This window comes from Ptiloglossa arizonensis, chromosome 13 (assembly GCF_051014685.1).
Source record: "Ptiloglossa arizonensis isolate GNS036 chromosome 13, iyPtiAriz1_principal, whole genome shotgun sequence".
In the NCBI taxonomy this organism is placed as follows: domain Eukaryota; kingdom Metazoa; phylum Arthropoda; class Insecta; order Hymenoptera; family Colletidae; genus Ptiloglossa; species Ptiloglossa arizonensis.
The window spans coordinates 4623841-4650275 of NC_135060.1; the positions used below are offsets into that span (position 1 = coordinate 4623841).

The 26435-nt window shown below is 38.3% G+C and overlaps 2 protein-coding genes across 2 annotated transcripts in view; one reads left to right on the forward strand and one right to left on the reverse strand.

Moving 5' to 3' along the window:
• Flo2 (flotillin-2) overlaps positions 1-26435 on the forward strand; it is a 146861-nt gene that overhangs the window by 29035 nt on the left and 91391 nt on the right. The gene's annotated exons all lie outside the window — the stretch shown is intronic.
• Positions 10947-18542, reverse strand: LOC143153940 (glucose dehydrogenase [FAD, quinone]). Its single transcript, XM_076325602.1, has 4 exons — positions 18135-18542; positions 16200-16442; positions 15142-15455; positions 10947-13992 (listed from the first exon to the last, which is right to left on the reverse strand). Exons 2-4 carry the CDS (start codon positions 16335-16337, stop codon positions 12582-12584), a joined length of 1863 nt encoding a protein of 620 aa, XP_076181717.1. The 5' UTR covers positions 16338-16442; positions 18135-18542; the 3' UTR covers positions 10947-12581.

Genomic DNA, 26435 nt, shown 5'->3' on the forward strand with positions numbered 1-26435 from the left:
ACAGCGATTGGAAATACCTGGACGTACTTCAGGAGGGGGAATGTTACAGAGTTCAGTCGATTTTTCAGGATTATGTAAGTCGATTCGATAAAAAGGGGGCCATATTTTAGATGGCGGATCTAACTCTTTCTTTTGTGGATTGCACGAGAGGAATCCACACAACCAGACGAGTGAATAACGAATGTGTGTCCTGTGTATCTTGGTATTCGAGTTTTGGACGATCGGAGAAAATGTTCGAGGTGTCCTCTTCGTCCTTCGACATTTTTATTTTCGAACCGTTTAAAATGTATCGTGTATTCAATGGAAGTAAACAGTGTTCGAAGGGTTGCGATTAACGATAAGTAAAAATTGCTCGACGTTGTATTTCTCTGTAACGTACAGGAGTTATCTTCGCAGCTCCTAACCGTACACGATCTGCGAGGAAAAATATAATATGGATTTGAAACTATTTCAAACGTTGAACATTTTCTTCGATCTGAAGTATATTGGACATATAGTACGTTCATAGGACATTTTTTATTCGTCTTAGTGCGAAGATTCGTGCATTTTTTAGCCGTTAAGTAACCTACCAGTGACTCTTATCTAGACCAGTGTTTGGACCGATCCTAGGCCTCTGAGATCAAGGGTCACTTTCTTTTTTTGGTGGGGAAGATTCTATACCTGTTCAGAGGCTCGTACGAGGTTCGAATATGTGGTAACTTGTTTTTAGACAACTTTATAAAACGAATATTTTAACTAACTAATCGAAGGGTATTTTTTATCGGTGTCCGTTCGCGCAGCTTTTTCCAATACCAGTGTCACGGGGACATTATGACAATGTGAGTAGTCCACTATCATAGTTGTGGATCATTATCGTAGAATAATCTTCGAATAAATTTTCATCTACGTTACAATCTGGAATCTAGATTAGAACTGATAATTTTTCATTATTTTTTAACATTCCTCGGGTATCGTACCAAGTTTTTTCATAAATTGTACATTTAATCCAACACTGACAAAGTATCTTTAATTTTAGTCATTTGAATAAAGTGATTCAGTAATTTGAATTTAAACGAAGAGACGATGCAGTGTAATGAGAAACGAGCGAACAGAAGTGTGCTAAAGAGAATAAGAATAATATACAACAGAAATAGATATGTGATATAGAAAATTGATTTATTACAAATAATAAAGAGTTATTTATACTTTCAACTTCTTCTCTTGGTTTTGTATCGTTTTGCAACTTTCTTCGCTATATTTCACCGAAACAGCCTCGAAAGAACGAGTTCTCAGACTCGTGTTCAGAAAATGTCCGACGAACGCGATGACCTATTCCGTTGGAGAGTGCACGTATTAAATGGTTGTCGTAATATGTTCAGTCTGAAGTAGCGTTGAAGGAGGGATTAAGAGGGACGGTGCCCAACGCATCCCTCGTTAATCCAACTTATCGATTACTGCATGCTCGTACTCTAAAGCTTACGTAGCCTTGACCATTAAACTTTCTATACCACGTTCTCGTCAGTTTCGCTCACGCGATAGGTTAGATCTTGGTTAGGATGGATTAGGTCTTTATCATCGCACCCGTCACGGTTGGACTATGGTTAATCATAAACTACGACCGCGATAAAGAAATGAATCATAATTACGTGGTTTCGTGGAATTTGAATTCGTATAATTTTATACGAAAGAGTTGTACAGAAACATGGTTAAATAAAGACTCGCGTTCTTGCGGCTCTTTGTTACGAAACCTAGAAAAAAATCTAAACGTGTAATTTTCCAAAACTGTGATTCGTGTCGCGTAAAAAATTCTTGCATTTTTTTACAAGGGTACAATATTATCAATCGATTCTATTTCTTGTTCGTCGCGTAATAAGAAACGATAAAGAACCGTGCGTAAGTAGAAAATATTCGAATACTTGTCTTATTTACGTTAATTAAACTCGGACTTAACCGAGTTATCTTTAAAGAAAAAAAACCAATAATATAACAATCGAAGTTCACGATCCTCGCACGATTGTGTAAATAAATCGTAAAATAATTTTTGTTTCAATTATTATCGTATCGACGATTGACGTAAATTAAAAGTAGCCTCGATCTTTAAAATTTTAATCAGTGTTTACATAACCATAATTCACGTGCGTGAACCGTCACTTTTAGAAACGTCCGTGAACTTTTAGAAACGTCATCTTAGCGACACGTATCATCGGCTTATTAGATACTTTCGCATCGAAGTGTTACATCGTGTTAATTGCAATATCCACTCGAAAGAATGAAATCCACGGCCTGTTGAGTGTTGCGTAACAGCTTTTAAGATTTTTGCTAATCGCGTGTCACACAGGAATAATTATACTCGGGACTCTCGGGTGTTGCCTCTGGGTGTTTACCCTCGTAACATCACAGTTTTAGGAGAGTCAATTTGTGACGTGTCACAGAACTTCGTTTTCGACGCTACGTGACCGCCATCACGTCGAGAAATAGAAGTAGAACTCGTCACGAACGAGTTACGTACGAATTTCAGATATGTGAGGCGAAACAGAGAAGAAAGTTCTTACAGATACATACTTAGCACGAATCAGTGTTCAAACACGTGTCGTCACGTCAAACATATGCTACCAATTGTTAACGCAAAAGGAGTGTTCCAGCTCTTCAATCTTCAACGTCGTTCGAACATAACGTACGCCCCACAATTCCTTGAAAAATGGTACAGCTGTTGTTTTAACATTTTCAGATTTGTTTGAAAAATATTCCTACTGGTTATTCTAAATCGTAATAAATTTCATTTATCGTTCTTAAGAAAAGGAACTGAAAATTGTTTTCCATTGTTTTAATACTTTAATACTGTTTTACAGTACTCGTACAAAATGTCTGTCGTAATCTTGAACGTTCTTTTCAAGTATATTTCTCGTTTCCTGTGTTCTGTCGAGACGTTCGATTTTTATCACTTAAATACGTATTTTATTTTCGCGCGTAAAGAAGACTCACCCTAATGGCGTATAAATAGTTTTAAATTATTCTTCGTTCGTTTCTTCTTCTTCGACCGTACGCTTTGAAAGTATAAGTTAAAAATTTCTCTATCTATTTTGTGCAGTGTACGCACCCAACGACTCGGTCAACTTTCTCTTATTATACGGTAAAATAATCTTTTATTCTTGTATCATTTCATATTATTCAGTTTCAAACTCGTTATTGAAATAATTTTAGTCTTCTCGATACGTTTACTGGAATTTGGAATACAACGTACACGGTGAACGTGCAGATTGAAACTGTTCTGCCTCGAAACTGCAGAACACTCGATAAAAACGAATCGCGTTATAAGGCTGCGATAAATCAAGATGATTGATTTTGCAGCCAGTTTTAAACAGAGTGCGCAACGTATTATATTATTTCACATGGAAGTTAATCAACATTGACCGTAGGCTATTTTTCACTCTTCTACCTTCTAATCTTCTAAAGGAATATATCGTCTCTTTGTTCAATTTCTCCTCTTCTCCGTCCAATTTCGCTTCAATCTCTTCCTCGAGTCTCTTCACTACGATCGACAAATAAAATTACTTATCTGTGCCTAAAAAAAAAAAAATTTCCTGTTCCTTATTTTAACTAAACATATAACGTACAATTGCGTTTTCCTCTCCTTCCCCGTTAATTTTCCAAACGAAAAATTTAATTCTTCTTTCCTTCCGTCATACCTAATTTTACACTTCCAACTTCTTCTCTTCGTTTGATATCTTTTTCTAACATTCTTCGCTATATTTTACCGAAAAAGACCCAAACGATATCGAAACGTATAAAACATGTACAATACCCGTTTCAATTTACGTCTCCTACAGATTACGTTGTTCTTTCGTTCGGACGTTCACTTCGCAAAGAAATTTATTATTCAATTCCGGAGAATACGCAAGATGTTTCAAATCGTGGTTCGCGAAGCGACCGAGTCGCCCGGTTAGGCGTTTCGATATCATTTCATCCCCAGAACAAAGTAACGCGTTTGCTGAAAACCGAGAGCGAGCAACGTTCCGCAGGCAGCCCGCACGGTGGTATGTAATTAACCGGAAAAGTTAAATCGCGCGTTGAAAATGTGTTGTCGAGTATAGATCGGGTCAACGGTCTGGAAATGCGGTGAAGTAACGACCGGCTAGTCGTCCGCGTTGTTCTTTGATTTAATCCTGTTTCCTAGCCTCGATTATATCCGGTTTGCTCGGCAGGTTGCCACACGCGCGATTCGTATCGATTACGCACGATACTTGAGCACTGCGCTTACGACGACATTCTGAGCCGAATTTTTAATACCAGTCGTTTCGATACGAGTAGTTTCGATACGAGTCGCTACTGACGATCCGACGACTCTTCATCGCTCGACAATTGTAGTCTTTGAAGCAATATATCGAAGTGATTAATCCCTCGTCAGAAGTGTATCTTCCCTTTTTTTTCTTCTTTTAATTACAAAAAAAACAAATACAGTGGGCTTACGACGACATTCTGAGCCGAATTTTTAATACGAGTCGTTTCGATACGAGTCGCTACTGACGATCTGACGACTCTTCATCGCTCGACGATTGTAGTCTTTGAAGCGATATATCGAAATGATTAATCCCTCGTCGAAAGTGTGTCTTCCCTTTTTTTTTCTTTTAATTACAAAAAAACAAATACAGTGGGCTTACGACGACATTCTGAGCCGAATTTTTAATACGAGTCGTTTCGATACGAGTCGCTACTGACGATTTGACGACTCTTCATCGCTCGACGATTGTAGTCTTTGAAGCAATATATCGAAGTGATTAATCCCTCGTCAGAAGTGTATCTTCCCTTCTTTCTTCTTCTTTTAATTACAAAAAAACAAATACAGTGGATAATATTATTCCGAACACTCGTTCGCGCTTCAATCAGGAACCATTTTTCGTTGAAATTACTTTCGAAATGATCGAACGAAGCTACGCGATACGTTCAAAGTAGCTACTTACAATCGAGACGTGTAACTTATTTTTTTTTGATTACACGAATTTCTAATTAAGCGGTTTTTGTGAAACGAACGTATAATCGAGACGTGTAACTTATTTTTTTTTTTTTTGATCACACGAATTTCTAATTAAGCGGTATTTTGAAACGAACGTATAATCGAGACGTGTAACTTATTTTTTTTTCGATCGCACGAATTTCTAATTAAGCGGTATTTTGAAACGAACGTATAATCGAGACGTGTAACTTATTTTTTTTTTTTATCACACGAATTTCTAATTAAGCGGTTTTTGTGAAACGAACGTATAATCGAGACGTGTAACTTATTTTTTTTTCGATCACACGAATTTCTAATTAAGCGGTATTTTGAAATAAACGTCGGTATCGTTCGATCGGAAGTAAACGCTCGGTGCTTGTTAAATTCCGCGAAGGTAACAGCGAAACTCGTACCGAACAGATTTACTTCCGCCTGTAACCGGGATCGGTACGGTGCGGGTAGACGAGTACCTGCTCGTGGTTCGCAGTAGATTACAGAAGCTTCGTAAAAGCGCGTGCGTCGATGTGGCGCGTGCTGCTTTCTAATCGTTCGCAGGTATTACGCGCGAGTGATCAATTATCAATTATTACCGCGTTACGCGCGTGTTACTCGGAGGTTGGCTGGCTGGCACGCATATTTAGCACCACGGTGCTCTCTTTGTTTCGCAAGAGACAAGCGAGAGATCCTAAACTGGTTCGTTGGACACGATCAAGATCCTTACCTCGATAGCACTTCTCCTCTAACCTTCTCCGGAAGGTTTTCGAAAGGGAAATAGAACGGATCGATTCCTTTTTTTTTCTTTTCTTTTTTTCATATCGATTCCACGATACGAAACGTGCGTTGGAGTTCTCGAACGGTGCGAGAAGATTAATTGTCGCAGAATTAACGAAACCACTTCTTTTTGCTCGTATGGAGAAAGGTGTGATATTTCAATATTTGTCACGCGACAGCTTTACGAGATTAGAAATTGTTTGGTATCGAGTTTCGAACCGATAACAAACACCGCGTATCTACAATTGCGATGGATTCAATGCACGGGTCGCTTTCCAACGTGAAGTAAGTAGAAAATAATAAATTTCGTAACGAGTTCGAGCAGTGGTTTCGAAAAACATCCGTAATGGATTGGAATAGTATCTAGAAATCGCAGCTTCTGAGACAGTCGATCCTTTTAATTAACGCTTCTTCTTTTTAACGATGTAACACCGCAATGCGGTATTAAGAGGAGAATAAAACGATTACCGCAACGAAACGAACGAAGTAGGATTTTCCAGTTCTACCGTTTCCGAAGAGGCATTTGTATTCATAGAAATAATATTAATAGCTTATAATATTGTATTATAAGATTGTCGTTGAAAATATCGTGCACACAACGTGTACAACGTATCTTTGTTCGACTACGATCGAGCATTTCTTTTCAATTGGATCGACAATGAATAAATAGAAAGCGATGAAATTTTAGCGTAAATTATTCTAAAAAGGAACGATACTCGGTGTAAATTTACTCAAAAATGTATTACGAAACGTGAAAATGAAACCAGTATAATTGATTCTTTATACGAATTGGAAGAATATTCATTCGAATGGAAACGAATTCCTTGGACTTTCTAAAGCGTGTATATCAATTATAAAAATTCAAACAATTCAACGTATCGACCTTGTCGTTACGCCGTGATCAAGAATTCCAAGATTCGAATTGAGTAAAGATTTTCCTATCGTATGTATCGTTCCATTATTTTCTTTGTAAAAAAAAAAAAAAAAAAAAAAAAGAAAGAATTGGTAGAAAATAGAAATATACTTTAACACCGAATACATAATTCCAAAGTAGATTACCACGAGGAGAAACAGAGAAAGAAACTGTTCACTGTAGAATTGTCCAGGTGAATGTACGTAAGTAATTATCGCTGGCACCTATATTCGCGACCTGGAATATTTCCAGCAGATATTACAAATTACACCGCGCGGTGCTGACAAGAAAGCCGGAACCCAGGAAAGTCTAGGTAAACCGTGGTGGCTTTAACAGGAACGAACGCGTCTCGGTCCGCTCTTGACCATAACGCTTTCTTTCGTTAGTTATATACCCTGTAAAATATTCTCGCGCCAATGCGCGATCGAAAATACAAATGAACCCGGCCCGTGTAAACGCAAACACGGCCAACGTCTGACTTTCACTGTCCACTTTTCTTCGCGCGATGTGCTTGAGAATTTCGTGAAATTCGTTCCACTCCCACGCTGCCCGCCATTTTTCCTTTTCCACGCCAAGAATACGCTCGTTCATTCGTGTGCGTGTACGCGTATCGCTATCGGGTATGGATTTTATTCCATTACGGAAGACCGATCGAAGATAACACCGTACACGAACATCGAGTAACCGAAGCAACCTACCGAATGATTTATTTACCATTTTCTGACTCAACGACGTAAAATTCGAACCGTCTACGATCGTCGATGGTTCTTCGATCGTCCAGATTCTCGTATCGATCGTTATTCAATTTTCACGGATTTTATCCAATTAAAATTCTCAGTTTCGAGTACACTCGACACGATTTCGTACTTCCAGGAGTCGATGAACTTGTTCACAAAAACTTGGAAGCGATTGGATGTGGTTCTCTTCGCTTAGAATTCACCGATTAAATATCGATGGAATCGAAGTTATTTAATTGTTTCATTCGTTCATCGCTTGGGTAGAGGGTATCGCGTTGGATGAATTTTAAACGATATTATTAACGACTCTATTGAATCCTAGAAGAGTGAAATTATATTGGACGATGTAAGTTTCATTGGTACTTGGTTCGGAGTAATTGAGAAAGGTAGCCTGAAGAGTCATGGAGCGAGTTGAATATAATTTATAATGAAACGTAATTTAGTTTATTGTGTCGAAATATACAGGTGTATTATTAATCGAAGCGTTTCACACTTGAATCTGCCATCTATTTAATTACTAGTATTTACACTAGTATCGAACCTATCGAGTCTTGAAAGGACGAAATCGTGTCTGATGACTTCTATGTCGGTAGTATTGTGTTATATTGTGCTTTAAGTGAACAAGATCGAGTCGAAAGACCTCTAGGTTACTGGTATCGTGTCTGACGAATCTGGTGTATGTCTACATGCTTTCTCTATAAGTGCGATTAGGGCAGTGTAGAGAGATGTTCGAAGTCACGACCTATCCGAGAAACACGTGCGTTACTCACGTATTTCGCGATCGTTCTTCTCGTTAACGAAGTCGTAAAAATATTGAGTTAAATACGTACCATTCATTTCTCCATAAATAATTCTATTTTTAAAAAATTCTAATTTACAAAAGACAATCAATTGTACGACATTTTGCTTCGTAAATTCCATCCGGAACAATGTTTCTCGAAATGAAGTTGGTAAATGAAACATTTTTCGGAGTGACTGTAGGTTGTAAATGACAAAAAAAGTTTGCAGAAACTGTACTAAGTACACCTAGTTTATTTCAATATAATAGGTTGTTCGATAAGTTTTATCAAACGACACAACTTATTGAGCAACCTAGTACTGTACTGTTCAATTAATTTTATCGAACGACAAAACTTATCGAACAACCTAGTATATATATATTTTAATATTTTCGTTTGCTTTCGTGCGTTTTATTAATTGCAGCAACATCGACTTCGATACTATATTAATGGTACTATATTATGGTTGGCGAAAGTGCACAGAAACGAATGGCACTCGATTAAAAATGTTTTCCTAATCAGTATTGCGCCCGTTTGAAGTTTCTATTCGAGATTCCTGAAACAGTCTCTATAGAGGAACGTTTTAGTGCGGCAGAGTTTATGAACTGCAAAATTACACGGCGCATAAAGAATTTCCGAATAAAGGAAGCAACAATGATTTCACGATGAAGGAGATAGCGAAACCTGTGTGCCTTGAATCGTATTATTGTACAGTCTGGCATTGTTACCGAGGTTCGATTAGATCAAGAATATACCATCTGTTTACGTACGCAAATTTCAAGAAGATTAGTGAAAGTAAAAGATCCAGTTCCATACAAATGTTGAATTCGCAGAGTAATGAACTCCAGAAGAAAAAAAGAAATACGAATATATATTCTACCATGCGAAATCTTTTCTTTATTCACGGTAGGACTACACGTTGTTTACTTTCATAATCTCGAAAAGCTGATCTCCATTCGTAGCTGAATATTATCAAAGATACATTTTTCAATTAGATTTTTAAATAATAAACCGTCGATTGAATCTTGACGTGCAATTACTTTATTTCGCATACGTTTTAAAAAAGCATGCTCGACGCGAATGAATATTTAACCAATCAGGACTACCGAACGATTTATCATTTGACTTTTCATTTTAAAGTCGATGAAATGGACTTCGATGCGATCAAGATTCATTGTTATCTCAAGTTACGTTTTTACGATGAAAGAACACCTTCTTCGACAATATTCATTACCGAAATTGAATTATCCATTGATAAAGAACTATAGAAGAATACTTTGAATACAATTATACATAAACATGAATTACCTCGTATCTGATCTGTTCGTATTTGAATTTCATCAACATCATCAGCGTATTTAATTTATTTTTACCTCTAGGACAAATCTCGTTTCAATTGATTCCGAATATTAAAAACTTATCGTCGACCGTTTCAAACGACGGACGAGTAAATAAAAAATACATCTCTACTGATAATACCGCGTTAAATTCTTTCGGTCATTTCAACATTAATTTACAATTAAACCGTTCAATCGTAATTCCCATTAATTCACGTGCTTTGTTCACACGCCCAGGAATCTCGAATAAAAAGTATTCAGCTTCGAATCGATTCTTCGTTCAATTCTTCGTTCAATTCTAAAGAACAAAGGTTTCCCTTTCGCGACCAGTAATTCGAAGCGTTCCGTGAAAAGCTTCTCCGACGCACCGAACAGCAATTATCCTAATTAAGGACACGCTTATTCGGTCCGGTGGTCGGCAAAATCCCTGAAAATTACGGTGGATCTCGGGCGAATTGAATGCACGCCCGGTGCAACGGATGAGACGAGGAAGCGGAAACGCGATGTAAAAACAACACGTGAGAATCGGCGGTATCCTGTAACGAGAGTTTTGGCACGGAACCTCTTACGTAAAGTGGCTCGTTGTTTGTCCGCGAAACGAAAGTCGTGTTGCGATCTCCGCTTCCGAGATCGTCTGCCCCGCTCTCGCGATCCATCGATCTCCCGGTCGATCTCGAATTTAAAGGTTCTCGTGCGCGCCCGTGGAAACGAACCAGCAACGGGGTGGGGAGAGTTCCCTCGCGTTAGGCGAGCCCTCCCGGCATTGAAATTACCGAGGAAGTTCTGCATCGCGTGAAACGCTCCACGGATAAACGTACGGTGAAATTCTAGCCATTCGGTCGTACCGTGTAGAGGGAACTCGTATGTACGAAAGATACTTTGTATTTTCACGTATCTGGTGTTACACAGATATTGGGGAGATATTGGAAATTGTTGTATTAGATATTGGAGATATTTGAATCGAGACATTCGAGCTTTAAGATACACGTGAACGTTATACGTAGGATCTTGTATAGAGAAGAAATCGATTTTTCCATCGAGTATTTTCACAATCGGTTCACCAAATCGTATTTGCCGCTTTGAAAAATTCGATCTACTTTGAAAATAGTGTTCTTGAGTGATAAAGTATACAGCGGAGAAGGGGTTTCATTTGACCGATTATCGATTAATAAATAGAATGATTACATTCGATGTGTAATAATTAAATTCGTGCAATTTTTTAATCAGTTTGTTTCGATATATATAATTGAGTAGATATTTGCGATATATAATACCCGTTTGTATTCCAAACCGCGGTGAAAATCTTTAAACAAACTCGAGATCGTTGACTTTTTACGCGCGTGGAATGTTACTCGCTCGCGTGTAAAAAGAGATCGTGGTAAAAAGGTGACGATAAATAGAAAAACAGATCGGTGGAAGAGATGTTTATTTATACCTGGAACAATATAACCTGGCGTAAAAATAAAAGTTCCGTTTTTTGCGACGGATGGCACGGTTACGTTTATCGTACAGACGAATTTTTGGTTAATCACACTGCGGTTTCGCGATTAATCGGTAATGTTCGCTCCTACGATCGTAGAAATGTGTAACAGGTTGCTGGATAAGTTTCATCGTTCGATAAGATCGAATTAAATTCGTAATTTTATTTTTCCAAAGACGATACCACTGTTCGATGAACGCGCGCGAAGTTTCACGTAGATCCGTGGACTCGTTCGATATATTTACAGTTGTTCAAACGTTCAAGTGTCGTACTATTTGTTTTTTTTTTTTACAACGGAGCGAAACGACAAAACTTATTTAACCACCCAGTATTTACAAGTGTTTGTATTTACTAGCGGAATTAAATAGAGGCGTATCGATAAATATGGGATAGAAAGTCGTGGAAGGTTCGCGGTATTATAAATATTAAGGTACTTATTCTTAGTCGGCCGTGAACGATCTTTTTTAGTTTTCCGCGTGAGGTATAAATAATGTTTACTACTAAAAAAGGAAACGCGCCGATTATAGACGCGTTACGGCATTCGTTGCAGGTTTCACGGCTCATCGACGAACGAGGAAGTTATCGATTTTGATACTTCTCTCCGCAAGACGTGTCTATGAATTAAATTACAGCGAGAAACGTTGCGCGCACAATTTTCCTTAACGTTGAATACAATCGAGGAAAAGTATTTTCTCGGATGGAAAGAAATCAATGCATATCGATGGTTCTCGAACCGGAGTAGTCGGTGGGAAAAGGCGGAGAATAATTGAACAGGTTTTACAATCATGGTCAATCTTCGAGTTAAAGGAGTGAAAGGATCTGTAATTTTCTCCTCAATTTCTAAACGCAGTGTCGAATTATCTTCAAGATTTACGAATCCCCGTTGGGACAAATCGGACAACGATTATCTCGATTCCTACGATTAATAGTAAAACTCAAAGAGAAATTAGTAGCGTAAAGAAAATTCGAGTAAGTTCATTGTTGCTCAAAGATCAACAGTTAGAAGTAACCAATGACACGTTTCCCCGGCACTTCTAAAATACGATCGTTGTCCGACACTGTTCCCAAGGAGAACTTCTTCGACAGAACCCATTTCAAGATTTCAAAATTATACCAAATGTTAGCATTTAACATTTATTTTGCATAATATCGAAACTTTCACGGCGTCGATCTTTCTGTACTTCTTTTAAACGCGTGGAATTAAATACCGATCGACCATTTCGCAGTTCCCTTCATTTCTACACTGAACAAAAGTAACGTTTCCGAGCGGTTCTCGCGTCGCTCACAGTTGAGCGAATACGCGCTAAAAAATGATCTACTTACGCCGTTATCCCTGATAGTGCGTTTCGATTTCAAAATCGAACAAAGTTCGAGACAATTGCGTCAGAAGGCATCCAGGTGCCCCTTCCACGTACCCTCCGTTCGCTCGATCGAGATTTCTTTCGTTGCCGAGTGATAATTTTCAGGTTCGTCGTGAAAGTACGGGACCGATTTCGTATTCGCGGTACTAGAAAGCTGCCACGAGTTCGGAACCGTGCTAAACGGTCGTCCCGATCGCGAGGACGCTTTCATCTCGATCAATTAACAATGCTCTCTCATCCCACGTGTCGTTTCCTCGCGTAGAGCCAATCCTCCTTGATGATGTCACTCGCCTTCTCACCGATCATGATCGTAGGAGCGTTCGGGTTCCCGCTGACGATCACCGGCATGATCGATGCGTCGGCTACCCTCAATCCTTTCACACCGTAGACCCTCAATCTGGGATCCACGACCGCGGTCGGGTCGCTCTTTGGTCCCATCTTGCACGTACCGGTCGGATGGTAGATGGTGAACGTGAAATGTCGAATGGCGCACTCCCAGTACTCGTAAGTGTCGAAGGGGTAACGATGGCAGCCGGGCATACGTATGGTGTGGGGTCTGGAGCCGAATCTCTGGAAGGCGGTGGTGTTGGACAGCTGCATGGCGATACGTATACCCTCGACGAGCACGTCCACGTCCTCTTTGTGCGTGAAGTAATTGGGATTGATGTCCGGGTAAACGAGAGGGTTCTTGCTCTTCAAGCGCACCCAGCCGGAACTCCTCGGTCTGAGAAGTAACGGTAGAACGGACCAGGTCTCGGCTTGATTCAAAGGCTTGTACATAGTGTTGTAAACCCGATCCCTCAGACCGGTGATTTTCTTGATCTGATCGCCACCGTCCGAGTTGATCGAGCTGGGAGCGAAATGGAACTGAATGTCCGGGTAGTCGTCGGATTGGTCGGCGTACTTCGAGTTGACGAAAGCCAAACCTTCGACACCCGGACTGGTCATCGGGCCCCTCTCGTTCAACACGTACTCGATCATCACCGGCATCGTTTGGAAACGATCCTTCTTCAGGCTGATCGGTTCGTTGACGACGAACGTCAACCCGCCAAGACCGACGTGATCCTGGAGATTGTCACCGACCCTCAGATCGGAGAGCAACGGTACGTCGAACTCCGCCAAGTGCTCTTTAGGCCCTATACCCGACAACATCAGCAGCTGGGGCGAATTGATCGCACCGGCCGATAGAACCACCTCCCTGCGGACTCTGACGATCTGTTGGCGGCCATCGCGCAACATCTCGACCCCCGTGGCTCGTCTATCGGCGTTGAACAGCACCCTTAAAACTTGCGAGTTCATCGCTATGTGAAGGTTCTCCCTGTTTTTCACCGGTCTCAAGAATGCCTTTGCTGTCGAGCAACGGCTACCGCGACGTATCGTCGCTTGTGCCAACATGAATCCCGTTTGTCTCGCCCCGTTTATGTCACGGGTTTCGTAGCCTAACTCCTGACCGGCTTGTAGAAACGCGATCGACATGGGTGTCCTCCAAGGAGACTCCTGCACGGTCAGGTAACCACCGGTGTTGTGGTACGGTGTCCTCGCCAGGTAGGGGTTACGGTTGTCCTCCGACTTGAGGAAATACGGGAGAACCTCTTCGTAGCTCCAACCTGTGTTCCCGAGTCTCGCCCAGTTGTCGTAGTCGCGGCTGAAACGATCAGGAGGATCAGAGAACAATAAAGTCGAATTCGGTTCGGTGTTCAATTATCCCTGAAACTCGCCACGAGTTTAAATACGGCGAACACACGATAATCGCGCGAGAATGTAGAATCTATTTTTGTTCGTTCAACGAGGAATCATCGATTATGATCAACGATGAAGTTTAATTGGGAATGGAACGTGCGACAACTATGTATAATTTCACTCTAGATCTTTCATCGAGTTTTTATCAATTATTAATGATGAATTTACGATGCTCATTGTCCGATTAACTTTCAGTTTCGTGTAAAAAAGATCTACCGTACCGATGTACAGTTTTATGTATTCGTAGTTATTCGTACGGTCAAAAGTCATAAGACGTTTATCCATTTGAAGAAATTTTGATTGTATACTGGTAAATTAATACGTAAAAAATATTTCGTTCGAATTCTTTTGGACAACGAAAAACGTGTACGAGTCGTTAAGAATGAAACGTTCGAAGTAACAAACGGAGCTGTGGAACATTCCACGAGACGAATGGAACAATGTTAATCTAGAAGTTATATAATCGCGAAGATGCTTGTGATAGTTAAACTACACGTATACAGACAAAAGAAGAGATCGCTACGAACGATATCAGCGGGACTGTGCGAGAATTATTACACATATTTTTTATTCACACGTAAATAATAATCTAAAATATAAGAAAAGATTATTTCCCATTAAATGTTCCAACGAGTGTGCCTTACGATCTCTAAAAGTAGGTCCACTTGATTAACTAATAATTCACGCGTAAATATACACGTAACGATCTTTCCTATCAATTCTGCGACTTTTGCGCAACGAACCAGTATTTATCCAACCCGCTTCGTAACAAATAATCAACTCCTCTCCGTAGCGATTCACTTGCAAACGATCGTACGTATTCGTATAATTTGAATACCTCTTGATTATATACCTACGCAACGATCAGTTATTCTTTATAGTAATCACCGTTACTTCTTTCAGTGACCTTTTCGTGCCGTTCTAATATTCAAAAATTTTTAAAAGAAAAAAAAAATTCTCTTCGTCGGTGTCTTTTGCGTAAAAAGTTCGCTACGAATGAAACTCGTCGTTCGATCGCGTACAGTCGACCAAGTGAGAATTGAAATCGAATTACCGATTACCCCGGACATATATCATAGCGTTCAACACACTGCTGCCACCAAGGACCTTTCCACGCGGCCAGTTGCACCTGTCGCCGATCATGGCGAGGCAATACGCGGACACGGTCGGTGGTGAAGTTTGGTACTTCCAGTCGAACTCCGAGAGCTGGGTGTAACCTGCCAGCAGGGGTACGTCCGAGATTTCATTTTCGTCGCTGCCTGCTTCCAAAAGCAGCACCGACCAGTTCGACACCTCGGATAGCCTCGATGCGATTACCGCACCTGCGCTACCACCTCCGACCACTATGAAATCGTACGTTCGCAGCAACTGTAACGTAAAAGAAATTCTCGTTTAATATCTGGGAGAAGTTTTCTCACGTTGTCGCAAGTTTCAAACGAAAATAATTCGCGAACAGATATAGGCAATTGTAAATCGTCGGAAAGTCACGCGCGAGATCTAACGATTTACTATCTGTTGTACCGACCGTGGGTAACACATTCTTTTCAGAGAGAATTGCTTCTCACTATCCTATCCAAAGATTTATCCAAATACGATAATACGTAGATTTCGATGAGTTTTTTTTTCTTCGTTTCAAGAGGAAATTTTATTTACTTGTATTTGATCTCTACGCTCGCAACCTTTCTTTTTTATTAAATTTATTTAATATCTGATGCAAGCTTTTATTTTTCAACTTGGAAGAATTATAATATTTCGTTTAAAGAAATATTCGTATCGCAAAATGAAAAATAAAATCGTAAAATGGTATACTCGGTTCGTACTTGGCAAAGTTATGTAAATAATGTTTATTGTTGTAAATTTAACGTAGTTTCACGTTACACAATTCGCGGAATATTTTTACTATTATACGTTTCAAATCTCTCTCGAAGAAGCCTGTATTTATCGATGGAAACACAGAGATCAAATACGTATGAATAAATATTCTTCACGTGGAATCGAAACGGAGAGATAAACGAATCGTTGTGTATCGTTATTTCGAAGATCAGACGATCAAGTTATCAGGAATTACGTTTTCATTTGTGAAATCTTCGCCGATGAACAATTTAATCAAACCTGGCGAGTATTCGTTGGATGAGACTCTGGATCCGCTTGATTGTATCGGAATACGGTCAGGCTGATCGCTAAGAGGGGAATCAGGCTGAATCCGAGGATCGAAGTAGTACTGAGGACAGTGGTCAGACCTATTGCCATTTCCGTTCAATTCCATCCCGTGAAAACCGCTTCCAATTGTGTGCCATTCGACATGTGAAACGTGTCGGTTGTAATTTTCGAGAAGAACCCAGTATTACCTGAAATCTGATTACGGTATTCGTTCTTACAATGTGTGCAATTTACGTGGCTCTGATTCAGGCGTATCTTCTACTTCATCTTCGTATTTGCTTATAGTATTCCTCCTTCGATCGAGGAAATAAAAATCGAATTTCGATTCGAGATTCATTAATACGTTGGAACGTGTTAACGTTTCATTGAAAGAAATAAGGACGAAGAATCAGTGATCGAAGACAGTTCTCGAGGTTGTCAATAATTATTGCAACATTTGTAAAAAATGTTGTAGATGCTGATAATAGTGGTATACAACGCGAAAGTATGGTAGAGTGTTCAACAGTGATACGTATTTTGTAATATCGTGAAAAGTGTGACGTTACGTGTGCAACAAAATGAAATCAGTTCGATGATAATAATAATCGGCAGGACGTAACGTATTATCTTTGCAACTGGACTTTCAGCGAATAGCTTTACGAGGAAATGTAAATGAAACGATACAATTGCTCGTGTAGTTTTTAAAAGATATATGTTGTACGATTAAAAATTCTTTGGAGAGACTTTCAATGACATTTAAGAGATCAAAAAGACTCGACTTTCGACGAGATGATTTTACTGAAAAACTTATACAACGAGGTTTTGTTATTCTTTCGTATGAATAGTTATTTAGTTATCTCGAAACAGTCGATGTTACAATTTTATATTTGCTAAGTGATTAATCAAGAGGAACAACATTGAATAACTGTTAAAAGTGACGAGCAAAATACAGAAAAGTGACATAAGAGAGAGCTTGCAATTAAATTGTACGTATTTAAATGATTTCTCACTGGCATTGCTGAAATTTCATTTAATTATTGCGTTTCGTTGTGTCGAGCATTGCGTTGTTAGATCATTTCCATACAATCGTGCGCAGAGTTCCCTTGCTTCATGATTTCCTATATTACGTATGCGAGAAATCGTTTCTCACGTTTTTCTTAAATTAATTTCAAGTTACTTTCCAATTCGTTTCGAAACAGCTTCACTTTTTCAAAATCAAAGTAGTTTATTTTTCTAAAATTTGTCCGGTGTTGAACGACATCGTAATCTTTTCCTAAGTTTCGCCGCAAGGATATTTTCAAATTTTATCCGATCTCGAAATCGATCTTGTCGTTTTGCCAACATTTAATATCGATCGATGCCAACGAAATTCACAAATCGTAGAATCTTCGCTTGTATTCCGCGTTAAAAGAAACTAGGTTTCGCAAGAAAATATTTAACTGGAGATCGCGATATAAACTATGTATCCATCGACTTTCTCTTGGAATCAATCGTAGATTAGAAAATGGGAACTCAAAGAAACGAAAGACGGCTAACCGCTAAAAATGTTATACAACCGCTCTGAATATCATAATTGCGCCGACCGATCTCACGAGAAATCTAAGGTTCAATTACCGGAAGTATCGCGTTGATCGTAAAAAAAAAAAGAAGAAAAAAAAAAACGTTAATTATTATTAGACGTTCCTCGATCTCATTTTTCGTAATGAAGCCTACGTCGATGTTGAACGCGATAAGCAGAGTCGGGAGAATTTTATTTCGAACAATCTCCACGGACAGCTCTAAATTTGTAAAACCGAGCAACGTTTTACCGGTCTATAATTCGTTATTCGCTGATAACGTTCACTTTGCATCGTAAATTATTCGTCGAATTATCGAAACGTTGCTCGAATTGAAAATTTCGTTCCGTACCCATTTTTGGACGAGGTTTGGCGCTCGCCGATTCGTGTCGCAACGATAAAGAAATGTAACAGAGCAGAAGATGGCACGTATTATTCCCAGGTTTCTTCACCGATGAAAAGCACACGGAAATCGGTTCACTGGTCGATCACTCGGACGAATTTTCACGGTCACTCTTTTTACTTGGTTCTTTATCCCACTTACTCCACTTTCTCACGGCACTGGAACTTTCCCGCGTTTCACGGGCGCGTTTTTGCACGCGGAGCTTCCCCGGGCGAAGCGCGTTCCGTTCGATCGACGAAAATCATTAAGCACCGTGGACGGTTCTTGGCGGAAACGAACGAGCCGAGCGAACCGGTAAGCTGCAGCCGGATACGCGAGTGGTTCGCTCACCGGCTGAATCCGACCGTGTTGCGGCGAGTCCAGAGAGTGAGAACCAGGAGAGAGGTCTACCACGGTAACTCCTTTCAATGCCAGCTTCGTAAACCACGAAACGAAACCGCGTCGCGACCCCATACCGCTCGTCCCTCGCTATGCGGACTTTTAAGGGGGTCTTCTACCTACCAACGTACAAAGATAACGTTTCTTCGCCAATTACGAACAATAGTCTCCTCGCCAATTACGAACGATAGTTTCTTCCTGAATTACGAACGATGGTTTCTTCGTGAATTAGGAACAATAGTTTCTTACCAATTACGAACGATAGCTTTTTTCGTGAATTACGAACGATAGTTTCTTCCAGAATTAGGAACAATAGTTTTTTCCCGAATTACGAAGGATAGTTTTTTCGTGAATTACGAACGATAGTTTTTTCGTGAATTACGAACGAAAGTTTTTTCGTGAATTACGAACGATAGTTTCTTCGTGAATTACGAACGATAGTTTCTTCGCGAATTACGAACGATAGTTTCTTCACGTTGTATATTAAATTCCTTTTATCGGTGTATCAATTCTGTAATAAATCGAGTAACGACAAAGTTTTCGATTGTACAGGAATCTATGTATATTTGTCACACGTGGAGTAAGTAGGATAAAGACCGAAGTAAAAAGAGTCCCTTGGCTGAAATAGTTTATATATTCGCTATCGGATGGTTCGTCGATACGTTCTTGGACTCGGTATTCAATTCTTGGCACTCTTGAGCTAGAGTCGAGGTATCATCGAGAAATCGATAAAACTTGGAGAATACGATAATTTTGTAATCGTTTCGCAACCTGTATCGATGCATTGATTTCTTTCGTGGAGAATTGTTAACTTATCGTCGAAATATGTCTCGATGTTATTTCAAATACGAATCTAACGACAAAATTAAGGACAGTGGACTTCAGCGATAAATGAAGAAATTGGTCGATTGAAAATCAAACGAATTTTCATTCGACTTTACCAATTATATTCGAAGAATATTATTATTTTGCTAAGAGTTCAAACGGTGTAAAATAAAATGTCATCGATGAGATATTTAAACAAAGTTTAATTATCCGGTGCTTGCCATCCAAGGAGCTAATTGATAAAGTTCACACTATCCCTTATCTTGCTCGGTATACGTCACGGCTCGCGTCGTGATAAATGAGGCAATTGGTCGATTAAAAATCAAACGAATTTTCATTTTACTTTACCAATTATATTCGAAGAATATTATTATTTTGCTAAGAGTCGAAATTGTGTAAAATAATACGATATCGATGAGATATTTAAACAAAGTTTAATTATCCGGTGCTTGCCATCCAAGGAGCTAATTGATAAAGTTCACACTATCCCTTATCTTGCTCGGTATACGTCACGGCTCGCGTCGTGATAAATGAGGCAATTGGTCGATTAAAAATCAAACGAATTTTCATTTTACTTTACCAATTATATTCGAAGAATATTATTATTTTGCTAAGAGTCGAAATTGTGTAAAATAATACGATATCGATGAGATATTTAAACAAAGTTTAATTATCCGGTGCTTGCCATCCAAGGAGCTAATTGATAAAGTTCACACTATCCCTTATCTTGCTCGGTATACGTCACGGCTCGCGTCGTGATAAATGAGGCAATTGGTCGATTAAAAATCAAACGAATTTTCATTTTACTTTACCAATTATATTCGAAGAATATTATTATTTTGCTAAGAGTCGAAATTGTGTAAAATAATACGATATCGATGAGATATTTAAACAAAGTTTAATTATCCGGTGCTTGCCATCCAAGGAGCTAATTGATAAAGTTCACACTATCCCTTCTCTTGCTCGGTATGCGTCACGGCTCGCGCACCAAAACACCTGGCGACTGCGCGACATATATGCGCAGAATCATTATGCACCTCACGATAGAGCGACATTAACCTTCCCAAACGTCTAACCTAGATGCGTCTGACCTACGTGCAACAAGTCACGTGAGTCGCGATGAATTAACAATGCTCTGTCGTTAACCGTGCACACACGAACGGACTACAATGGCCCGATTCTACCTGTACACCGAGGTATCGTTTCAAGGAAGCAAGTTCATTATTTGCAACAAGGTTACCGAAAAGGCACACCATTAAGTAGAAAGAATGTTACAATTTTCAGTACCGACACGATCGAGAACAATGGCAAGAAACAGGTTAAACTGTGCTCGAGATACGCGTGCACTATTGTCCTGGTGCATTCTGGAGTGCAATCGTCTCTGGTACCATTAACTTAAACGTCACTGTAATTTTGATCGTTTTACTAAATATAGAAGGATATTTAAATCTGGCAATCTTGTAATATCGAATCGAGTGTTTCCCGTGTAAGAGAAATAAATAAAATGTAAAAGTTTCTTTTCTGTTCGAGCTCTAGTAAATACATCTTTTGATATATTGGATAAAGAAAAATTTACTTTATTCATCTGTATGTATTGAATCGATAATCGTTTGTTCCACGTGTTTTCTCGTCTGTCCAACGATGCCTTCTCGAGAAAATTTGATTTTCTTGAATGGAAAATGGCGCGCCAAAAAAAAAAAATTTATATATATATATATTTTAACGGACGTTATCTTTATAAGAGCGCGTGAATTAAAAGTCTTCGCACAACGTGTCGCAGTCTTTCTCTTTACCTTTGTGGAGTGAGCCAAGAGGCCTCATATTCAACCGCATACTTTCTCTCGTCTACGGTCTGCGTGCCATTCAGGGCCCCAACCTCTTCTGGCTTTTGTTCGTCCAATTCGGACGTTTACACGATAAACGAAATTTTTGGCTAACGAATAAAAGGATAAACCACTGTTTATCCGTTATTCGTCGAATAAAAACTCGAATTATAAATACAATGTTGAATAAAAATTTTATTCTTCGATCGAACGAGCATCGCGAACAAATATCTATACATTGGTTTTTATTCGTTGTTTTTTGTTCAAATAGAACGTTTGGTTTCGTTCCACCTTTTTTCGTTCGAGTAGAATGTTCCTTATCTTCGATTTGCACCGTTTCTACTTTCCTCATGGCATTGAAATCACCGTTAACTTCTAATCGAAACTACTTTACCGACTTGGTGTCCATTTTGAGCGTTTGGAAAGAAACCGATCGCTCTTGGTACACTGAGTTCTATTATCTTGGTATACTGTCCCATATTTATTGATACGCCTCTATTTAATTCCACTAGCAAATAGAAACACTTGTAAATACTAGCTGGTTAAATAAATTTCATTGTTTTTTCCATTGTAAAAAAATACTATGACTGTTTACGTTACCTTTCCTCCAGTGATTGTACCAAATTTTTAGAGAAACGTTCTTCCATCTTTAATCATTTTCCAGGCACTGTGTATCGAATAGTTTTCGAGGAACTTTGAAGTTTACATCCCTTAAACTCGATTCAGTGCCGCTAGAAAGATCCGTATCCTTATATTTCTATTATTCTGCAATGTTTCGTGAATATCGATATCGGTCGCTTTGCAAAAGTTCCTTGTCGACATTTCTCGTTCAATTTAACGACTATTATATCCTCTCCGAGTTTGGAACAGCTTTCTTCAAACACCCTGTACAATCATTTGTCGCCTCTCTCCGTTTTCCCTATTAACCTTGGCCTTGCTATTAGAACTACGGTGAAAGAGACGACGATCTGCCTAATTTTCTGCCAGTTAACCTCGTTTCTACCTACCATCTAGTGAAATTTTCGATCAAAATTTTTCGAGATCGTCTAAACACTCGCTACAGAAGCGAACTCGTCTTTGACGAATTTATCGAGTCGTCTCGTAAGTTCGTTTATTTTTCTAGCATATGAAACAATACTTTGATCTTACCCTATGAAGCTAATATACATTCAGTTTCGGTGAATCGTTCCCATTTTCTTCAAATGTCTATGTACACACGACACGTTCAACGTTTGCGTTAAAATTTCGTTTCTAAAATCAATTAAACCATCCGGGATTCGGAAACACTTTCAATCGAGGTAATTTGTTACTCGAAGCTTTCGTTATTTTACTTCGATCTGTAATTTAAAGAAATCGTAATATGGTAAATAAAACGTGAAACTTATTACTCGAGGTTGATGTTACGCGCCGATTTATATTTAAAATAAATACACCAGTTGTGAAAATACGTGCACAGTCGTCTACGTTGTTCGTAGAAGTATAAATTGGAAAGTTCAAATCGGAAATCTGTTGCAGTGAAAATTCTTTTTCGAAGAGAATTGAATTGTCCGATTCCAGAGTTTGTATATTTTCTCTCGCGAGAAGCGTTGCTCGATCGTTAATTTGCATTTTCATCACCGGAGAATCGATTTTTCACCTGTTGCATAAACGCTATTGAAATCGTTAATACGATTAGTCGCAACTCGTTTCTCTGAATGACACGTTTCCTCGGTTGTCTTATTTGTAAAAAAAATTCTGAACTGCGAACAACACGTATTCCATTAAGTATTCGTTAGCCTTTTCGACAACTTCGTAACAGTGTGGTTTCTTCGTACATTATGCGTCAATCGTGTTGCAATCTTTTCGATTTCATCAGGGTTAATTAACCAGAGCAGCGAGACCGCGTTTTCTCGACACGTTCAGCTTCGTTTTTTAACGGGCTGAGTACAATTTGTTTACGAATATCTAACGATAATCAATAATGCTCGATGGTATGTACTTCACCTTCGAAACAATCGTTCACCATCGAAAGCAATTTAACCCTGAGACTCGTTTCGATGTCTATTACATTATTTCGGACAACTTTATCCAGCTGTTGAGCAAGTTTGCCAAGTCTACCTTTTTTTATCTATTTACTTTTTCTAAAATTTGTTTCGTCGCGTTTGAACTCGTTTGAACCGTGCACAGTGAGATTTGAATACCGTACAAATCTTGAAGAAGAAATCTCAACCTCGATAAACTGTACGAATTGAAAAGTAAAGAGAATTGTCTCAAAGTTGAACTAATTTACCGAAAGTAGAGATGCTTTAATTCGATTCGTCCGACTCGTTCGACAGCTTACCAATTCCTTTCTAAGAAGTGACAGCCGGAAGTGCGTGGAAGAGGATTTCCTTTCTTCCGTTGCTGATTTTCGAATCGTTCATCGTAGTCATTCGAACGCGTTTCTCTCGGACATTTGCATTCGAAACACATTTCGATACGAAGAGCTATTCGCGTGGCGTATGCGACACGAGAAAGTAAAGATCTTTTGCGACATGTTAATTTAATTTCCTACCTTCTAAATGTTTGCTTAATATGTCCATACCAAATTATGAATCTTTGCACTTTCTTTTTTTTTTCTCTCACACACAAATCTCTTTCACGATACCGAATCACTCCGAGAAAATAAATTCTCGGTAAATTTCAAACAGTAGCAAAAGTATTCAAATTTAAATAAGATTTTTCGATTTTCTTACGAAGAACAATTCCTTCGTTCTATTCAAACGTTTGAGAATCAGGAAAGTGCATAATTTCGATGCATCTGTTAATTCGTTCACGTTTTTTTATCGATGTTATATTCTGCGCAAAGTGTTTGCACAGATAAATTAATTTTTATGGAACACTTCGTTAAATTTTGTTTTTCAAACTTTAACGACTTTCAAAATTTGCACAAGTTTTGGCAGGTGGTTCTTTTCTTGATTTTTGAAGCTTTTATCGAAAACTTGCAAACTATTATACATTCCATATACATTTATACATTAATGTCTTTTCTGCATCGATTTTCATTACTCTTTTTTAAGTATTTTTATCCGCATTTACCAATTATTTATTTTTATTATACTTTGTATAATTTCGTACGAAATTTCTTGTTGGTAAGACGAACCTCTGATCGGAAAACTTCTTTATCGGTTAAGTACGATAATGAAGAGTCCAGTAGTTTTTCCTTGCAATATTTTGCTCACTAGGTATGCAGGTACGTGCATGCACCTACTTTCTCGAACTGATATTGCATTCCATCGTTGCAATTCCAAAGCACAAGAGTTATTTATTCAGTAATTCCTCTAATTCTGCGCGAACCACAAGCTCTATTAATTCTTCTCGAAATTCCTGCTTCCATGTTTCCATGCAAGGCAAGGCATATTTCTGTAATTACAATTCTATCGCAAAACTTTTTGCAAATGTTCCATTGTGTAAGCTTATCCAAAAAACGATATCCGAATTTCACGATCGAACGACCCACTGGACACAGTTTTACGATTGCGTAATTTTTCACGAATATTTGTATCGAAATTCCCGATTGGTTTTCTCGTTAATTCGTCACAAATGACGATGAAAATGTACACGAAAGTGATTTTCTCTTGACCTTTCGCGTGCTACAGATATTTATAAGCAATTAGTCGAGTAAGTACGCTACATACACTGAACACGTGTGAGCGAATATACTTAACGATCGTGTGCAATAAATTTTTACACACGGTGCCAGTTGAGCCTTTAAATCTTCGCGCCAAAAAGGTTAAAAGCTTCATATACATGTCACTTTCCAAATTATAAAACAGAATTTCGCATAATATAGTGATTTATTAGTTCGTGAATATTACTTCTTTCTTTTTGTGCAATTAAACATTGCAAACGTTCCAGAATTACGTTCTGCAAAGTTTTATCTGTTGGTATGTCGGTAAATCATTTTCATTCACGTTATACTCTTAGAAAAGATTTGTCAGCTAGTTTTATAATTGTTTACTTTAATATGCGATATCTATAAAAAAAAATTAAATGTTCCAGTTCTTGTACATTTCTTTCGAATTTAAAAAATACAAATTTCTAATTTTTTGTTAAAATTAAGAGAGAAAAAAAAGGAAACAAAATCGTTCCATTTTTGTTCATTTTTCTAACGTTTAAGAAAATTGAACGTTTCAATTTTTCTTGACTTCTGTTCAATTTACACAAATTACATTTTGTACTTCTTACTCGGTACTTTGAATTTTTCAAAAATCGAGATTTTCAATTCTTATTTGCGTCTCTCAAATTTCGCGAACTTAACGTTTTCAATTAACGATTATTCGAGTTTCAAAATATTCCGTACTTTTATACGGAAAAGGAGTAATAAATATTTGTCAAATATTGTAAACGCAAGTCAATAGGATGCGAGTTCACGTGGATTATTTAACATATTTTCGTTGTCAACTCGCATTGAATGCGCACGTGCAAAGGGGCACGTACAATTTTATCCGAATAACTAAAAGATCGGAGATTTCTTATTAACAGCAGGCGAGTTATGCAACGTATTGCAAGTGAAATGTACTTTCATTCGTTTGCACGAATCAACGCGATGTGTTCAAGGACGTTTTGAAAGGTAGATGAGTTGAAGCGGAATTTGAGTTTCACATTTGCAAATACTTTTCCGTTATACATCTAAGCCCTATTTATAAACAAATTGTTGTGCTCAATTTTATTGTATTGTATTAATACGATATTGCAAAACCTTTCTTATTTTAGTCTCTCCAATTTTATTTATATCCATCTTTACAAATATATCTGTATTCTTGTATAATTTATAAAAGACGAACAAAATGTATATTTATTTATTTAACATTTTACATCATTTTTCAAGCATCACTTCTAAATTCAAAAATTACTCTAAAATTCTTGGCACAAATATTTTAAAAATTTCTCTTTTTTCTAGAAGAAATATATATTCTAGGCAATAATCTGTTTGAAAAATTATCTATACAGAGTTGGAATAGAGGGAACGTAGAATGGTATTCTACTTGTCGAAATGAATTATTAATATATATTTTTGTATCGATCAGAATTAATTATCCAAGCGCAAAGATTCACTGATATCCATCTTTATTGTACAGAAAATGGTAATGATCTTTTGATACAATTTCTTTGACATTTTTTCATATCACAAGAGAAATAGATTTATGAACATTTTTCTTGGATTTTCGCGCGCAATTTATACACACATTTTAAGGAACATAAA

Excerpts from the sequence above, each read along its gene's own strand:
- LOC143153940 (XM_076325602.1), bottom strand. The coding sequence starts at position 16,337 with ATGGCAATAGGTCTGACCACTGTCCTCAGTACTACTTCGATCCTCGGA. Across the intron at positions 15,456-16,199 it reads ATCCAACGAATACTCGCCAG|TTGCTGCGAACGTACGATTT; the intron begins GTTTGATTAAAT and ends TTTACGTTACAG. Across the intron at positions 13,993-15,141 it reads ATATATGTCCGGGGTAATCG|CCGCGACTACGACAACTGGG; the intron begins GTAATTCGATTT and ends TGATCGTTTCAG.